At 46.8% G+C, this 18241-nt stretch overlaps 1 protein-coding gene across 1 annotated transcript in view; it reads left to right on the forward strand.

The window, feature by feature from the left end:
* Positions 1-18241, forward strand: part of LRCH2 (leucine rich repeats and calponin homology domain containing 2) — a 50638-nt gene that overhangs the window by 13632 nt on the left and 18765 nt on the right. Inside the window, exons 2-11 of the mRNA XM_054388593.1 lie at positions 9305-9449; positions 10616-10742; positions 11830-11935; positions 12027-12163; positions 12525-12658; positions 12775-12777; positions 14400-14487; positions 16910-17021; positions 17824-17921; positions 18018-18085. Coding sequence (XP_054244568.1) covers positions 9305-9449; positions 10616-10742; positions 11830-11935; positions 12027-12163; positions 12525-12658; positions 12775-12777; positions 14400-14487; positions 16910-17021; positions 17824-17921; positions 18018-18085 — 1018 coding nt within the window. The remainder of the gene's footprint in view (positions 1-9304; positions 9450-10615; positions 10743-11829; positions 11936-12026; positions 12164-12524; positions 12659-12774; positions 12778-14399; positions 14488-16909; positions 17022-17823; positions 17922-18017; positions 18086-18241) is intronic.

Raw genomic sequence — 18241 nt, forward strand, 5'->3', positions numbered from 1 at the left:
GGCCTCAAGTTGCACCAGGGAGCTTTAGGTTGGACATTAGAAGAAACATCCTGAAAGGGTTCTCAGACTTGAACAGGCTGCCCAGGGAGGTGGTGGAATCCCCAACTCTGGAGGTATTTCAAGGAGGCAGAGATGTGGTGCCGAGGGCCATGGTTTAGCAGCAGCTTTGGTAGAGTTAGGGAATGATTGGATACGGTATTTAAAAGGCTTTTCCAACTGAACCGATTCCCTAAGCTCAGGAGTTCCTTTTCCCTGAGGTTCCTGAATGTCAGGATCAATCAGTAGTTTCACACTCCTGATTATCTCTGCATTGTTATGCAAAGTGCTAGGGAGCTTATGCAAAGCAGTTGTGATCAGAGGCTAGGAGGTAAAAAAGCCTCTTGAGTAGTGTCTTCCTCCCCCCCCAAATCTTTCTCCCTTTTTTCCCCCCTTAATTTTATTTTTTTAACCTTCCAGCAGATAAGAATGTATAAGCAGGCTGCTCTTCCTTCAAACACCCTGTGCTGTGTTCCCTTCTTTGCCAAAACTGGCTGCAGGGTAGCCATAGGTTTGCATTTGGGATGATTTTGAGGTGGATATAACTGTTGTTTTGAGGAGACTTTTGTGGGGGGGGGGTGTTTGTTTGTTGCTTTTTCTCCCTGTTCTTCCATAACTCTGTGTTTGAAAGCTCCAAATAAAGATTTGTTTTTCATTAATGCTACCATCAGAATGAATGCCTGGCAAGATGAGGACCCTTTCTAGGAAGCAGTTGTGTCTTTTAGGCACATTTTGCTACAGCTTTAATTTTCTGCCTTACCAGCATAAGGAACTGCTGTTTGAAATACTCCAACAGCTAAGATGATCACACTCCTGGGATACAGGCAAACTACAATTTTATACCCTGGAATGACATAGGTTAGAAAAGGTCTTTGTAGGTCATCCAGGAAGGCTGGAGGGGTGGGCTGAGGAGAACCTCATGAGGTTCAATCAGGTCAAGTGCAAGGTCCTGCACTTAGGTTGGGGCAACCCTCAATACCAGTCCAGGCTGGGGGATGATGAGATTGAGAGCAGCCCTCCAGAAAAGGCCTTGGGGGTGCTGGTGGGGGAGAAGCTGGACAGGAGCCAGCAATGGGCACTGGCAGCACAGAAGGCAAATAGCAGCCTGGGCTGCATCCAAAGCAGATGGGATGGAGGTGATTCTGCCCTTCTGTTCTGCTGACATCTCACATGGAGTAGGGTCCAGCTATGGGGTCCCCAACAAAAGAAGGACATGGACCTGCTGGAGCAGGTCCAGGGGAGGCCATGAAGATGATCAGAGGGATGGAGCACCTTTTCTACAGAGACAGGCTGAGAGAGTTGGGGCTGTTCAACCTGGAGAGGAGAAGGCTTCAGGGAGACCTTAGAGCAGCCTTCCAGAACCTGAAGGGGGCTCCAGGAGAGCTGGGGAGGGACTGGTTAGAAGGGCTTGGAGTGACAGGACAAGTGGCAATGATTTGAAACTGGAGCAGGAGAGATTTAGGTTGGACATCAGGAGGAAGTTCTGCACAACAAGAGTGGTGAAATACGAGAACAGGTTGGCCAGAGATGTGGTTGAGGCTTCATCCCTGGAGATGTCCAAGCAGGGAGGTTGGACAAGATGCATCTGGGTCGAGGCAATCCCAAGCACAAATCCAGGCTGGGCAGGGACTGGCTGGAGAGCAGCCCTGAGGAGAGGAACTTCGGGGTGCTGGGGGAGGAGAAGCTCAGCAGGAGCCAGCAGTGAGCACTTGCAGCCCAGAGAGCCAAGCAGAGCCTGGGCTGCAGCAAGAGAAGTGTGGCCAGCAGGGCCAGGGAGGGGATTCTGCCCCTCTGCTCAGCTCTGGTGAGGCCACACCTGGAGTACTGCATCCAGTTCTGGAGCCTCTATTACAAGAGGGGTCTGGACATGTGGAAGGTGTCCAGAGAAGGGCCATGAGGATGAGCAGAGGGCTGGAGCTGCTCTCCTGTGAGGACAGACTGAAGGAGTTGGGTTTGTTCAGTCTGGAGAAGAGAAGGCTCCGAGATGACCTTCTTGTGGCCTTTCAATATCTGAAGGGGGTTACAAGAAATCTGGGGAGGGACTTTTTAGGCTATCAGGTAGTGACAGGACTGGGGGGAATGGGGTGAAGCTGGAAATGAGGAGATTCAGACTGGATGTGAGGAAGTTCTTCCCCATGAGAGTGGTGAGAGCCTGGAATGGGTTGTGCAGGGAGGTGGTTGAGGCTCCATCCCTGGAGGTGTTTGCGGCCAGGCTGGATGAGGCTCTGGCCAGGCTGATCTGGTGTGAGGTGTCCCTGCCCATGGCAGGGGGGTTGGAACTGGTTGATCCTTGTGGTCCCTTCCAGCCCTGACTGATTCTAGGATTCTATGACCTTTGCATCAGACTGGAAGGGACCCTCAGTCTGTGACACTCTGCTGCTCAGAACTGTTCCAGTCAGAGCTGGTTGCTCAGGATGGTGTGCAGTTGAGTTTTGATCATCTCCAGTGGTATTTCAGTCTCTCTGAAAGGTGTTTTCTGGATCTTCCTGGAAGCCTTTAGTTGATTTCATTTCTCCAGTTAGGTAAAGCATTGTTACCTAAACACTGAAATGGGTTTGTTTCTACCAAGTGCCATTTCTATGGTTAGCTTCTTACTTTCTCAAACTGGGCAAGGAGCTTCCAGCTTTAATAGGCTTCCAAACACAGGATTCTCTGAATTTTTCTTCCCCCCGCTCCCTGAATCATCTTGCCTATTCCAGAAGGGTAAATTTTCCCCATGTTGTGTGTGATGATCTCAGGTTTGTGTTTAGAACAGCTAAGTGTGTCTTTAGGATCAGAGCTGAACATTTATTTTTATCCATTCATTGAATTAGCATCACAGAACCATGGAATTGTTTCAATTGGAAAAGGCCTCTAAGATCATCAGGTCCAACCTTCTACCCAACAACACCATGGCCACTAAACCATGTCCCAAAGTGCCAGTTTCTTGAACACCTCCAGGGATGGGAACTCCATCACCTCCCTGGGCAGCCTGTTCTTATCCTTGACCACTCTTGCAGCAAAGACATTTTTCCTAATGTTTAACCTAAATCTCCCCTGGTGCGACTTGAGGCCTCGTTCTATCATCTGATACTAGAGAGAAGAGACCAAACTCTACCTCACTCCAACCTCCTTCCAGGGAGTTATAGAGGGCAAGAAGGTCTCCCCTCAGCCTCCTCTTCTCCAGCTCCCTCAGCTGCTCCTCCCCAGCCCTGTTCTCCAGACCCTTCCCTGGCTTTGTTGTCCTTCTCTGGCCATGTTCCAGCACCTCAATGTCATGACTCTAGTGCTCAAAGAGCTGCCAGTCAACAAATCCCTGTTTCAGCCACCCTTACTGGAAAGGTTCTTTGCAGCACCCTCACACCCCAAGTATCTCACAACCATTTTAAACCTAGTTTTAGCTTGACTCTCCTGCTAGTGACTGAAGACTGCCCCCCACCCCCTCTTGGCTGCAGCTGCCCTCCCCCCTGTCCTGGGCTGCAGCTGGCCCCCCGAGGTCTAATTGTCTAATTCTTTAGTTCCTGTTGTGCTTAGATGTTTTTTTTTTGGCCCAAACTTGGCTAAGGCATTACTAGAGAGACTGGCTTGTAAATTCTGTAGGGATCACAAGTTAGGAGAGCAGAGCTGGATTTGGGAGGGGGCTGGGGGAGTGGGCAGGTTGTTGTATTTAGAAACTAGACTGAAAACAATTTTGGAGCACTTGGAGCAAACCTGTATCAGCAAATTTTAATGCAGTGTTACAAGCAGGAGGTGTGAGGGTCAGAGTGGGTTTTCCAGCCAAGCCTTGTGTTTCACATTGGATGTGCAGTGCCTGCAAGGGTTGTACTGTGTCAAAGCAAGGCCAGCAGCATGCCTCTGACAGAAACCAGGAATGAATGCTCAGGGGAAAGTGCAAACCCAAGGCCCACATGATGGTGATGCTGTTGGACTACTTACTGCACACTGCTGGAACCTGGCAGCTTGAGCTTTTTGGTTTTTCCTTTTGATCATGGCTTAAATTTATCCAAGATACCTTCTAATGGCTTCCCCTCCAGACTGACTGATGTCCTTAAATTCTTTCCTCTGGAACTTCCTATGCATTGCCTTTTAATCATTGTGTTACAGTCAGTAAAGACTTTACTTTTCCTGTGGAAAAGAAACTAAGCTGCAACCAGCTTCTTAGTTTTTGTGGTTCCTCTTTGAAAGGTAACCCTAGAAATAGTGCCCTCCCTTGTGCTGCTTCTGCAGAGATGGTGAATTGAAATACCCTGGGCTTCATGAGTGTCTTCTTGTTGCTTATCACACTCCCAGTTTAGAATTTTCCAGTCTCAACTGGTTAAGCAAAGAATACTTCCAATCTCACTTCTAGAGGAGTTGTCATCTTAAACCATCTGCACTTCTGCATTTAGTTGCTTTCCTTCATTCTTCAGTCTGTTAACCCTTACAAAACCCTTCTCCTGTCAAGTGCCAGCAACATGCTTCTGTCAGATGAAGTCTATCTTGTCTGCAGGGGAATACTCAAATCCAGTAGTGTTCTCCTCCATTCTTACAATATTTTCTCAGCCATGCATTGACAGATTGCAGCAGGAAGAATGCCAGTCCTGCAGCCTAGGTCTTTCTGCTTTGTGCAGCTAGAGTTTGCAGAACTCAGTGTCAGCAGTGGATGCCCTGACCTAAAGGAAGGCTTTGTGGTACTTCAGCCTGAGAATGTTTCTTGGAGGTGATGGAATGATGCAGTCACAGCCAGTCAGCTCACAAATTTCACAGACTCTAGACTTCAGGAAGAGAAGTTGAGGATACTTCCAGCAACACTGCCACTGGAAAGTGATGTTTCATTGTACCATTCCATTTTACTTGGTGAGCATCTGTAGCATGCTGCTGGGCACACTGACAGCTTGCATTCAGCCTACCACCATCACATGTTTTACTCTGCAAAGATAGCTTCTACCCTTTTGTCCTGCACCCCACACTAAATGGGGACAGGGCTGAGTTGGGGCTGTTTAGCCTGGAGAAGAGAGGGCTCCAGGGAAACTTTAGAGCAGCCTTGCAGTACCTGAAGGGGACTGCAGGAGAGCTGGGGAGGGACTTTTGACAAGGGCTGGGAGTGCCAGGCTGAGGGGCAAGGGCTTTGAGCTGGGAGAGGGGAGACTGAGACTGGAGATGAGGAAGAAATTCTTTGCAGTGAGGGTGGTGGGAGACTGGAACAGGTTGCCCAGGGAGGCTGTGGATCCCTCTTCCCTGGAGGTGTTCAAGGCCAGGCAACCTGTTCCTAGTGGAAGGTAGGGACACCCATGGGCAGGGATGCCTGTGGCAAAGGGCTTGGAACTAGATCATCTTCAAGGTCCCTTCCAACCCAAAACCAATTAAAAAGAAAAAGGAGTTACTCTTTCCCAGGTGCAAGCCTTTGCATTGCCTTTACTAAACTGGTATCTGCCAGTCAGGGTCACTTTGACTGGCATCTTGTCCCTCCATCATGTGAGTTCCCTCTTCACTCCCTCCAACTTGATGTTGCCTTTGCACTTCCTGGGGGCACATTCTACCCTGTTTCCCAGGCTGGTGATGAAGACACTAAATGATTCTGATTCCAGTGGTGATCCTGAGAAATGCTGCTCCTAGCTGCTTTGCCAGTTTTATGCTTCAGGCTGCTGAGCTGTCTGAGCCTGACAGTGACTTGGAGCTCCTCTTCCAGCCAGTTTCTAGCCTGTTTCTTCAGTCTGTTGTAGAACAAAGGAGATACAATTAAACTATGGACTGCATACAGGTGAGAACTGCCTGAGGGCCAGGCCCAAGAGTGCTGGGGAATGCAATTAAATCCAGTTGGTGGCTGGTCACAAGTGATGTCCCCCAGGGCTCAGTGCTGGGACCAGTTCTCTTTAGTGGTCTTTGATAAAGACCTGGACAAGGAGATTGAGTGCACCCTCAGTAAGTTTGCAGGTGACACTAAATTGGGAGTGAGTGTTAGTCTGCTGGAGGGTAGGAAGGTTCTGCAGAGGCACTTGGACAGGCTGGATAGGTGGGGTGAGGTCATCTGTATGGGATTCAACAAGGCCAAGGTCTAGATTCTGCACCTGGGTCACAGCAACCCCATGAAGACTCCAGGCTTGGGGCAGCATGGCTGGAAACTGGCCAGCAGAAAAGGACCTGAAGGTGTTGGTTGATAGCCAGATGAACATGAGGCAGTGTGTGCCCAGGTGGCCTGGATCAGCAGTAGTGTGGCCAACAGGACCAGAACAGTGACTGTCCCCCTGTACTCTGCATTGGTGAGGTCACACCTTGAGTCCTGGGTTCAGTTTTGGGGCCCTCACTCCAAGAAGGACATTGAGGAGCTGGAGCAGGTCCAGAGAAGGGCAACAAAGCTGGGGAAGGGTCTGGAGAACAGGGCTGGGGAGGAGCAGCTGAGGGAGCTGGGGGTGTTCAGTGTGGAGAAGAGGAGGCTGAGGAGAGACCTCATTGCTCTCTACAGCTCCCTGACAGGCATTGTAGTGAGGTGGGGATTGGACTCTTCTGCCAAATAACTAATGACAGGATGAGAAGAATGGCCTCAAGTTGCACCAGAGGAGGTTTAGGCTGGAGATTAGGAGAAATGTCTTTGGTGCAAGAGTGGTCAGGGATTGGAAGAGGCTGCCCGGGGAGGTGGTGGAGTCCCCATCCCTGGAGGTGTTCAAGAAACCTCTGGCCATGACACTTGGGGTTTAAGACCATGGTGATGTTAGGAGGATGGTTGGGCTCTGTGGGTTCCAAGTGAAGCAGCTCTCTGATTCTGTGATTCTGTATGTCTGTTCCGATGATGAGGTGAGAGGAAGCAAGCACAAACCCAGTTATTTCATGCCAGTGTTAGGAACTGAGAGCTGAAGCCTGAAATAGCAGGGGATCTGCACAGCTGCTTTGTTACCAGAAGCTGCACAGCTTTTCTTAGAAGCCACATCCTCTTGAGGTGTCTGAGGTAGGCTTCAGAGTTGCTTTCAAAAAAAAAATAAACAGTGGCTCTCAAGGTTTCTCCCAAGAGAATTTCATGAACTTGAACCACACAAGGGTTGGTAGTGAACTGGTCATTTCCAGGATTCTTGGGTCCCACCCCACTTGAATGTGCTGCCCTTTGTGAAGATTTCATATGGTCAGAGCTAGGGGGAATGGATCCAAGCTAGAGGAGGGGAGATTTAGATGAGGTGTTAGGAAGCTCTTCTCCATGAGGGTGGTGAGAGACTGGCACAGGTTGCCCAGGGAGGTGGTGGAAGCCTCATCCGTGGAGGTTTTTGCAGCCAGGCTGGAGGTGGCTGTGAGCAACCTGCTGTGGTGTGAGGTGTCCCTGCCCATGGCAGGGGGGTTGGAACTGGCTGAGCCTTGAGGTCCCTTCCAACCCTGACAGTTCTGTAATTCTGTGTCTCTTTTTGTAGTGCCCAGGTTTTGCCTGGGTTTTGCATGCAGATTTGCATAATGCAGTCATGCATTGGCAAAATCACTCAAGTGGTAGGTTCCCATTGTCCCAGAGAGCTCTCTCTGTGCTTGGGCTGGGCTGCATTACATCCTTAATTTTAATGCTAAATGTGTTTGTGACTTTGCACAAGTGTGTAACTGGGGACAGGCTGAGGGAGTTTGGGCTGGTGCACAGCCTGGAGAAGAAAAGGCTCTGGGGAGAGCTTAGTGCAGCCTTCCAGTACCTGAGGGGGCTATAGGAGACCTAGGGAGGGACTGTTTAGAAGGGCTTGTAGTGACAGCATGATGTGCTTCAAGCTGGAAGAGGAGAGATTTGAGACTGGAGATGAGGAAGAAATTCTTGAGAGTGAAGGTGGTGAGATCCTGGCACAGGTTGCCCAGGGAGGCTGTGGATGCCCTCTCCCTGGAAGTGTTCAAGGCCAGGCTGGATGAGGCCTTGAGCAACCTGGGCTGGTGGCAGGCAGGGGTTGGGACTAGGTGATCTTTAAGGACCCTTTCAACCTAAACCATTCTGTGAATCTGTGAATGTCTCAATGACTGTGCTTGCAATAAGGAATATGTATGATTTTATTTTTTTTTAACCTGAGAATTGTAGTTCTTAAGCTAAATAGGTAAGGCTTTGTTCCAACATGGCTCTAGCATTGCAGGTACTCTGTACAGTAAGATTAGCTGGTGAGGGGCCTTGAACACAAGTCTTATGAGGTCCCTTCCAATCCCTAACATTCCGCGACCCTAACATTCTGTGATTCTGTGATCATTTTACCCTCCACTATTAGTCTAAATTTCTGCTATGTAGAGCTAACAGTCAGTGAAGCAATGTGAGTCCCCCAAAAGTTTAAGAGTAGATATTTTGTCACTTTTGCACAAAATGTTTCATTGTTTGCTTTGAGAAACAAAGCAATGAAGCTGCATTGGTAATCCCTGAAGGTAAAAGATGCTTAAGAGCTTAATGTGAATGATGGAGTGTGGAAGATCTCTTAGCAGCATGGGGTAAAGGAGAGTGAAGAGGAGCAGCTGAGGAGACTGGGGTTGTTTAGTCCTCAGAAGAGAAGGCTGAGGTGAGATCTCATTGCTCTCTGCAATGCCCTGAAAGGAGGCTGGAGCCAGGTGGGGGTTGGTCTCTGCTCACATGCACAAATGACAGGACAGGAGGAAACAGCCTCAAGTTGTGCCAAGGGAGGTTCAGGTTGGACGTTAGGAGAAATATCTTCCCATCAAGGGTTCTCAGGCAGTGTCCCAGGCTGCCCAGGGAGGTGGTGGAGTCCCCATCCCTGGAGGTGATTAAAAGCTGCGTGGATGTAGTGCTGAGGGTAGGTTAGTGGCAGAGGCTTAGCAGCAGTGGTGGATTGTGAGCTGTGGGTGAGTGGTTGGACTTGGTAATCTCAAAGGTCTCTTCCAACCTCCAGTTGTATGATTCTATGTTTAGATTCTAATGTAGCTGTCAAACAGGAAAATTAATATTTGTTGGGTTTGTACCTGAAGGTAAGGGTAAGTTACTGCTGTGCAAGGAATTATAGGGAGAATAATTGCACAGAAAAAAGGCTGATAGAGGAGGGACAATCACCCAACCATCAGCATGTTAAATGTTCTTAATGCTGTGTTAGGTAATGTTTTTTATATTCCTGTCATTTTCCTGTTACAATTGCAAATCAAACAATCTTCTAGTATTTTGAAGTCTTTTATGTATTAATTCTGTGCAACAGCATCTGGTACAGCTAAATTATTTTACGCTTCTTGCAACACCTTGATTTTTTTAGGACCATGCCAAGAGTAACAGTGGGTAGTTCTATCCCTTGCTGCAGGAAAAAAATCATGGACTTGGAGGTTTTATAGTTTATTTGATGTTTTTTTTTTTCCTCTTTCATTTTGCTTCTAGATCTTTCAAAGAACAGATTTACTGAAATTCCTCCTGATGTCTGGCTGTTTGCACCACTAGAGACTTTGAATTTGTATCACAACTGCATCAAATCCATTCCAGAATCTATCAAAAACCTGCAGATGCTCACATACCTGAACATCAGGTGAGTAAAGCTAATTATTTTGGGTCTTTATATAACTTAACCTCATTGGAGAGGTCCCATTTTACTTCATCAAGTCATTGTGTGTCTCTGTAGTCTCATTTTTACCCAGACAGATAAAATTATTCTTTTGTTTGTTTGCATTATCCTTGGTGTTTTAGGGCCAGTGTTTGTTGCTTGCTTTGTAGGAAGGAATTGTCTGCATGAGGAAGTTTTAGTCAGTAAATTCTAGTACAAAGTTCAAGGAGAATTTACAAAGGTGGCTTTGATTTTAACACGATGCAAACAGAAAATGCTTAGAAACTACAGGTGTGAAACTTTGCTGCCTTCTAGAGCATCTCAAATACTGCATCCAGTTCTGGTATCACCATCCAAAGAAGGACACAGAACTGTTGGAGTGAGTCCAGAGGAGGCCACAAGGATCACAGGATGTTAAGGGTGGAAGGGACCTATGAAGGTCATCAAGTCTAATCCCCCTGCCAGAGCAGGACCAGAGAATCCAGCACAGGTCACACAGGAACACATCCAGATGGGGCTGGAAAGTCTCCACAGAAGGAGACTCCATAACTTCCGTGGGCAATCTGTTCCAGTGCTCTGTGACCCTCACAGTGAAGAAGTTCCCCCTCAAGTTGAGGTGGAACCTCCTGTGCTGGAGTAGATATATCCAGCGCTCCCAGAGGAGTGTGGGCAGCAGGGCAAGAGAGAGGGGATTCTGCCTCTTGACTCTGCTCTGCTGAGGCCTCACCTCCAGTCCTGCCTCCAGTTCTGGTGTCCCTAGCAGAAGAAGGACACAGAGCTGTTGGTCCAGAGGAGGCCACAAGGATAATCCAAGGGCTGGAGAACCTCTGCCTTGAGGACAGGCTGAGGGAGCTGGAGTGGCTCAGCCTGGAGAAGAGAGATTTCTCTGAAGATTTTAGAGTTAAATTCAGTTATAGTACATCCTCATTTCATCAAGCCAGATGGGGACCTGATGTTGGCATATGTGAGAGTGCCTTTATCTGGTAAGGAATTCATGATGGAGGTTGTAACTTAAATTTAGGTGTAATTCTAGTAGGTGGAGAGTATCTTCTGGAATAGGGGGAAGTTGTACAGTGTGCATCTCAAGGTCCCCATCAGGCTTGCAAAGATGATAACCTGGCCTTGCTTCTTCTTTTGTGCTTCCTTTCAAGTCGAAATCTTCTATCAACGTTGCCAAAATACCTGTTTGATCTTCCACTGAAAGTTCTGGTTGTCAGTAATAACAAGCTGGTCTCCATTCCAGAAGAGATTGGGAAGCTGAGAGATCTGATGGAGTTGGTGAGTAGATCTCTGAACTACGATAGCAAACAAACTTATTAAAAGCTATGAGCAGGCAGAGGATGCCTGGCAGGAATAGCTGCGGTCTGCATTCACTCTCTGTGTGCAGCTTTGTCACCCTCTAGTGCTTGTATCCAAAGAGCTGTGAGCCTGCTGGGAAATTTGGATGTGCATGGTTTGGTTCAAGGCTTTTGAAGGAAGAAATTTTCTAAAGGCAAATCATTTGCCAGCAGCAGCACAAGAAGTAGTTAACTGATACGGGAGCTACACCAGGAGCTCCTTGTTCCTTGGCCACTGTTTTAATCTCAAAGCCAATCTTTCATCAGTCATTGGTTCAACCTCATGAATTCTGTTTCTGACACATGAATCACTGAGTATTGGAGGAGCAGTGAGCTCTGGTAGGAGACTTCTTCCCTTGGTGGTAAACCCAAGAAAGACACAATTTCTTCTGTTGTAGTATGCTTTAGAGGAGTTCTGATAGCACTTTTCCTTTGTTTAATTTACCCTAATTGAAAACATTCAGTTAATTTATTAATTCTGTCTTTCTTAGGACATCAGTTGCAATGAACTGCAGGTTCTCAGTTACTTTATTAATTATCTTTCTTAGGATATCAGCTGCAATGAACTGTAGGTTCTCAGTTATTATTAATTAATCCTTCTTAGGATACTAGTTGCAATGAACATCAGGTCTGAATTTATTAGTTATATCTTTGGCTGTTAGCTGCAATGAACTTCAGGTTCTTCATTCATTCATTAAATGCTTCTTAGGATATCAGCTGCAGCAAATTTCAAGTTCTCAGTTCATTTATTCTCAGGGTATCAGCTGCAATGAGCTGCAGGTTCTTAACTCATTAAATGTTTCTTAGGATATCAGCTGCAATAAGCTACAGTTTCTTAGTTACTTTAATTACACCTTTCTTAGAATATCAGCTGCACTGAACTTCAGTTTCTTAGTTTATTAATTATATCTTTCTCAGGATATTAATTGCAATGAACTTCAGGTTCTGAATTTATTGATTACATCTTAGGATATTAGCTGCAATGAACTTCAAGACCTTAGTTAATTTATTTAATTATGTCTTTCTAGGACATCAGCTGCAATGAACTTCAGGTTCTTCCCCAGCAGATAGGAAAATTACAGTCACTTAGAGAATTAAACATAAGAAGAAACAATCTCCATATGTTGCCAGATGGTAAGCTATTAGTCTTCATTTATTTGGTGCTGGTAAATTAGGAAGTGTTAAGAAGGTTTCTAGTTCTTTCCTTTTGTGTCCCTCATTGCAGAACTGGGAGACCTGCCCTTGGTAAAGCTGGATTTTTCCTGCAATAAAATTACTGAAATCCCCATTTGCTACAGAAAACTACGTCACTTACAAGTGATAGTTTTGGATAACAATCCAATGCAGATACCACCAGCACAGGTTAGTACTGAAGCATTCCAGGTGATGGCTTTGGATCACAATCCAGTGCAGATAGCACCAGCACAGGTTAGTACTGAAGCATTCCAGGTGATGGTTTTGGATCACAATCCAGTGCAGATAGCACCAGCACAGGTTAGTACTGAAGCATTCCAGCTGAGCAATTTGCAGAGGGATCTTAGAGAGAGGAAACTGTTTAGGTTACACCAACCAGGTTGTCTGTCTGGTTTGGGTTATTTTTTCTTAGCTGTATTAATCCTAGAGGGAAGTTCTGGGTTACAAGCTCAGTGTTTGAAGCATTTGTTGGGGTGCATTTGCAGAAGACATGCTTTGTAATAAGATCTTGCTGTTTGTTTCCCAACAGATCTGTTTAAAGGGTAAAGTACATATATTTAAATTCCTCAGCATCCAGGCGTGCCTCAGAATAGATAAAAAGCCAGATTCCTTGGATCTTCCCTCCTTAGGTAAACGAATCCCCTCCCAGCCACTCACAGACAGGTGAGCAGTGGGCTTTTGTTTGCCTTTGCTTCATAGAATTGCTAGGGTTGGAAGGGAGCTCAAGGATCATCCAGTTCCAACCCCCCTGCCATGGGCAGGGACACCTCACACTACAGCAGGTTGCTCACAGCCACATCCAGCCTGGCTGCAAAAACCTCCAGGGATGAGGCTTCCACCACCTCCCTGGGCAACCTCTGCCAGTCTCTCACCACCCTCATGGGGAACAACTTCTTCCTAACATCCAATCTGAATCTACTCAATTTTAGTTTTTATTTCCACCCCACCCCCCCGAGTCCTATCACTCCCTGACACCCTCAAAAGTCTCTCCCCAGCTTTTGTAGCCCCCTTCAGATCCTGGAAGGCCACAAGAAGGTCTCCTTGGAGCCTTCTCTTCTCCAGACTGAACAGCCCCAACTCTCTCAGTCTGTCTCCATAGCAGAGCAGCTCCAGTCCTCTGCTCATCCTCATGGCTCTTTTCTGGACACCTTCCAGCACCTCCAGATCGTTCTTGTAATAGAGGCTCCAGAACTGGATGCAGTACTTAGCCTTATTACAGATAATCTTTCTCATTTCAGACCTTTAATTCACCTTCGTTTAGAAGTCACACAGTATCACAGTATATCAGAGGTTGGAAGGGACCTCAAGAGATCATCAGTCACCACATTTCTGTTGTGTTACTGGAAGCTTAATTGGCTCATCTGAGTTGCAATGAAAAATTTTCCTTGCATTGGCTAAAGATTTGGAAGTATGCCATGAGCTGTGCTGTAGCTGTGTGAACCAGCCATGGGTGTTGACAATCCACACAATTCCTCAGTCATGGATTATATCAGACTGCATTTTTTTTTTTTTCAGAAAGCTGAGTTTTGGAGGAAGTATTTCATGGATATTGAGGCAGGGTTAACTCAGTACAATCATAGAATTGTTGCAGTTGGAAAAGACCTCCAAGGTCATCCAGTCTAACCATCAACCCAACACCACCATTCCCATTAAACCATGTCCCCAGGGGCCGTGGCCATACATTTTTTGAACACCTCCAGGGATGGGGCCTCCACCACCTCCCTGGGCAGCCTCTTCCAATCCCTGTCCACTCTTGCGGCAAAGACATTTTTCCTCATCTCCAACCTAACCCTCCCCTGTCACAGCTTCAGGCCATTTCCTCTCCTTCTGTCACCTGATACCAGGGAGAAGAGACCAACCCCCACCTCACTGCAGCCTCCTTTCAGGGAGCTGTAGAGAGCAATGAGATCTCCACTCAGCCTCTTTTTCTTTGCAGATATGACAGTTTGTTAGGGAATGTGCATTTCCTACTAGTAGAAAACTTTGCCTACCAGTAGACTGCAAGTAATTTGTGTGGTGGGTTGGAACTAGATGATCTTTAATGTCCTTTCCAACCCAAACCATTGTATGAATTGTGGTCATTCAGAGGAAGCCTTCTCTGCAGGCAGCATGTTTGAATGCAACAGAACACTTCCAAAATGGCGTGGGTGCAGCTATAGTGTGGCTGTTGATCTTTTCCACTTTAACTTTGCTTTGAGTTGTTGTTCTGGGACAGCTCTTGTAGCAGATAGCAAAATCTGCCTTCTGCACATGGGGCATTGAGCAGAAATCCTGTCTCAGCTGCTGTCCATGAGTATAGGCAGCATTTATAAATATAAGGGTCCTTATTTTCTCTTGGAAAAGTGAAACTACTCTTTCTGTCATCACCCTGTGGGGTGTTTGTGTATTATTTTTCTTCATCCAGCATGGAGGATTTTTATCCCAATAAAAATCACGGACCAGACTCTGGCATTGGAAGTGATAATGGCGATAAAAGGTTGTCCACAACAGAAGTGAGTATTGTGTCATTTCTGCTTTGCAAGCAGTCTCTCTATCCTTTGTTCTTAACTAAGTTGCATTTAACATTCTGAATTAACTAATTAACTGCATTAACTAAGTTGTGTTTAACACTGGAGCAGACTGCCCAGAGAGGCTGTGGAGTCTCCTTCTCTGGAGACATTAAAAACCCACCTGGAAGTGTTCCTGTGTAACCTGCCCTAGGTGATCCTGCTCTGAGATGGGGATCTCTGGAGATCCCTTCCAGCCCCTACCATTCTCTGTGTGATTCTTTCAGTATGTCTGAGGTTGAGTTTAAACCATTAGACTGCCAATATGAGACAGGAATTATCTACATATGACTTTGACCATTCTGGCTAAAGGATCGTTCCAGACCAAATTTCCTAGATTTAAAAACAGAATTCTGACCTAAGGAATTGGTTTAGATCTTTGAATGTGTGAAATAATTTTCCACACAAAAGACAAAATTGATTTAAAACTTTCTTTTGTTGTTAATGAAAGGAATGGGAAATGCAAGTTTGTTTGGACTAAGCTTGTGTGGTGTCTATGTTAGTAATCCTCATTACTGGTTAGGTTTTAATAAGTTTTGGGAGATTTGCTAGGTTTAAAACAATGAACAAACATCACTACAAGTGATCTCTGTAGACAAATTTATGTATAATTTGCAGACTTGTAGAAATTTAGATTAAGGAGCTGTAATGAATAACAGATGTCAAAGCTGAGTGCAAGGTCCTACACCTGGACCAAGGCCATCTCAAGCAGAAATATAGGCTGGGTGAGGACTGGCCTGAGAGCAGCCTTGAGGAGAGGCCTTGGGGGTGTCAGTTGGTGACAAACTCCCCAGGAGCCAGCACTGGTCCCTGGCAGCCCAGCAGGCAGCTGTGTGCTGAGCTGCATCCAGAGCAGGGAGAGCAGCAGCTCAGGGAGGGGATTCTGCCCCTCTGCTCTGCTCTGCTCACACCCCACCTGCAGCACTGCCTCCAGCTCTGGGGCCCCCAGCACAAGAAGGACCTGGAGCTGCTGGAGAGGCTCCAGAGGAGGCCACCAAGATGATCAGAGGCTGGAGAAGCTCTCCTGTGGGGACAGGCTGGGAGAGTTGTAGCTGTTCAGGCTGGAGAAAAAAAGGCTCCAGGGAGACCTCAGAGCAGCCTTGCAGTACCTGAAGGGGCTCCAGGAGAGCTGGGGAAGGACTTTTGCTGAGGGCTGGGAGTGCCAGGATGAGAGGCAATGGCTTTGAGCTGAAGAGGGGAGATTTAGATTGGACATTAGGAAGAGGTTCTTCACAATGAGTTCTGAAATACTGGATCAGGTTGCCCAGGGAGGTTGTGGCTGCCTTCTCCCTGGAGGTGTTCAAGGCCAGGCTGGATGAGGCCTTGAGCAGCCTGGGCTGGTGGGAGGTGTCCCTGCCCATGGCAGTGGGGTTGGAACTGGATGATCTTTAAGGTCCCTTCCAGCCTAAACCAATTCTATGAGTGAATAAATGAAAGGATTTTTGAAACTTGGAAAGAGAGTTATTGCAAATGCAAAGTGATTGCTGGTCAGAAAGCTGGAGAATATTACTGTTTGGTTTTGCTGCTGTTAAGAAAATTCCAAATGTTTAGATTTTATTTCCCCAGTGGTTTAACAAGGGTCAAAAGTAGTTGGAGGGTTTAGATGAGAAGTTAACCTAAGTACAGTTTTCTTAGTTCACTGAGTGGGGCTGGACTGGACTTCTTTGAAAGATAGAATCACAGAATTGTCAGGGTTGGAAGGCACCTCAGGGATCATCTAGTTCCAACACCCCTGCCATGGGCAGGGACACCTCACACTACAGCAGGTTGCTCACAGCCACATCCAGCCTGGCTGCAAAAACCTCCAGGGATGAGGCTTCCACCACCTCCCTGGGCAACCTCTGCCAGTCTCTCACCACCCTCATGGGGAACAACTTCTTCCTGACATCCAATCTGAATCTCCCCACTTCCAGTTTTGCTCCATTCCCCTTAGTCCTATCATTCCCTGACACCCTAAAAAGTCTCTCCACAGCTTTCTTGTAGGCTCCCTTCAGATACTGGAAGAATCATCCAGCCCAACCCCCCTGCCAGAGCAGGGTCACCTCTACCAGATCACACAGGTACACCTCCAAATGCGTCTTGAATATCTCCAGGGAGGGAAACTCCACAATCCCCCTGGGCAGCCTGCTCCAGTGTCATACATCATATACCAAGCACTTGTCTTTTACTCCCTGAACTGTGACTCTCATAAGCCTCCCTATAATTTCCCCCCAAAATCCTCCACCTACAAAACTCCCACCCCGGATTTGATGTTGTTTCCTGTCCTGGGAGCCATCCCTTGTGATAGGCTCAGTTGCAGTGTATTCTGTGAGCTCTTAGCAAAGCTACTGGTATCATTTCTGTGTCCTCAATGTGCCTGTCTCTGCAGCCATCTGATGATGACACCATCAGCCTTCACTCCCAGGTATCAGAATCAACAAGAGAACAGACATTAAGGAATGACAATCATGTCATGGGAAGTAAACTCGATCCACAGAAAGGTAATCACCTGTTGTGCTTCTGCCAGCTTAGGCAATGGAAGTCCTTAAGTGATCTAATGGCTCAAAATTCCATGACCACATTGGTGTTGGACTTCCATCATTTCAGAAAACAAAGGAATAGTCACAAATGGACAAGGCCAGAAAGAGAGAATTAAGATTAGCTCAAGGAGATATGATTTCATTGTTGTGCTTTTTCTGGCATTGGGAAATAGGCTGAGAGAGTTGGGGCTGTTCAAGCCTGGAGAAGAGAAGGCTCCAGAGGGACCTTAGAGGAGCCTTCCAGGACCTGAAGGGGGCTACAGGAGATCTAGGGAGGGATTTTGACAAGGGCTGGGAGTGACAGGATGAGGGACAATGGCTTTGAGCTGGGAGAGGGGAGATTGAGACTGGGGATGAGGAAGAAATACCTGTGGCACTTGGTGACATGGTTTAGTAGTCATGAGGTTTTGGTGACAGGTTGGACTTTGATGATCCTTGAGGTCTTTTCCAACCTTGGTGATTCTGTGAAATTCTTTAGAGTGAGGGTGGGGAGACACAGGAACAAGTTGCCCAAGGAGGCTGTAGCTGCCTCCTCCCTGGAGGTGTTGAAGGCCAGGCTGGATGAGGCCTTGAGCAGCCTGGGCTGGTGGGAGGTGTCCCTGCCCATGGCAAGGGAGTTTGAACTAGATAATCTTTAAGGTCCCTTCCAACCCAAACCACTCTGTGAATCTGTATCTCTGTGGGTTTTTGATCAGTACTTACCTCTCTCAGGAATACCATTTGGTTTAATTCCATCTTTCCCTTCTTCATCACCCCTCACTAGACCAGGAGGTTTATGATTACATTGATCCGAACGCCGAAGAGGGAGCTGTTCCTGAGCAGAGAGATGTACAGATTGGACCATTGCTGTCTTACATCAAGGTAGCTTGACACAAGGAAAAAAAAAATCTGTTCAGCAGGCTTGCTTTGTTAAAAAAACTCCCAGTCTAAGTGTGGGGTTTTTTTTTGTTGTGTAAGGAACGTGGGAAACATCCTGAGAAATCCCAGAAAGTAGAGCAGAATGAGGACTGGGCAGATGAAAAAAGGTAAATCTTGATCTTTTTGGGGAAGGTTTTACTGACAACTGTGGGTGAGGGCAGTTTTGTTTTACTCTCCTTGCATGTGGAGCAAAGAAATGTCCTATTACATGGGTAGAGAGCTCCTTGGATGGAAAATAAGCTCCTAAGAAGCACTGCTTAGTT

This window comes from Indicator indicator, chromosome 17 (assembly GCF_027791375.1).
Source record: "Indicator indicator isolate 239-I01 chromosome 17, UM_Iind_1.1, whole genome shotgun sequence".
NCBI lineage: Eukaryota > Metazoa > Chordata > Aves > Piciformes > Indicatoridae > Indicator > Indicator indicator.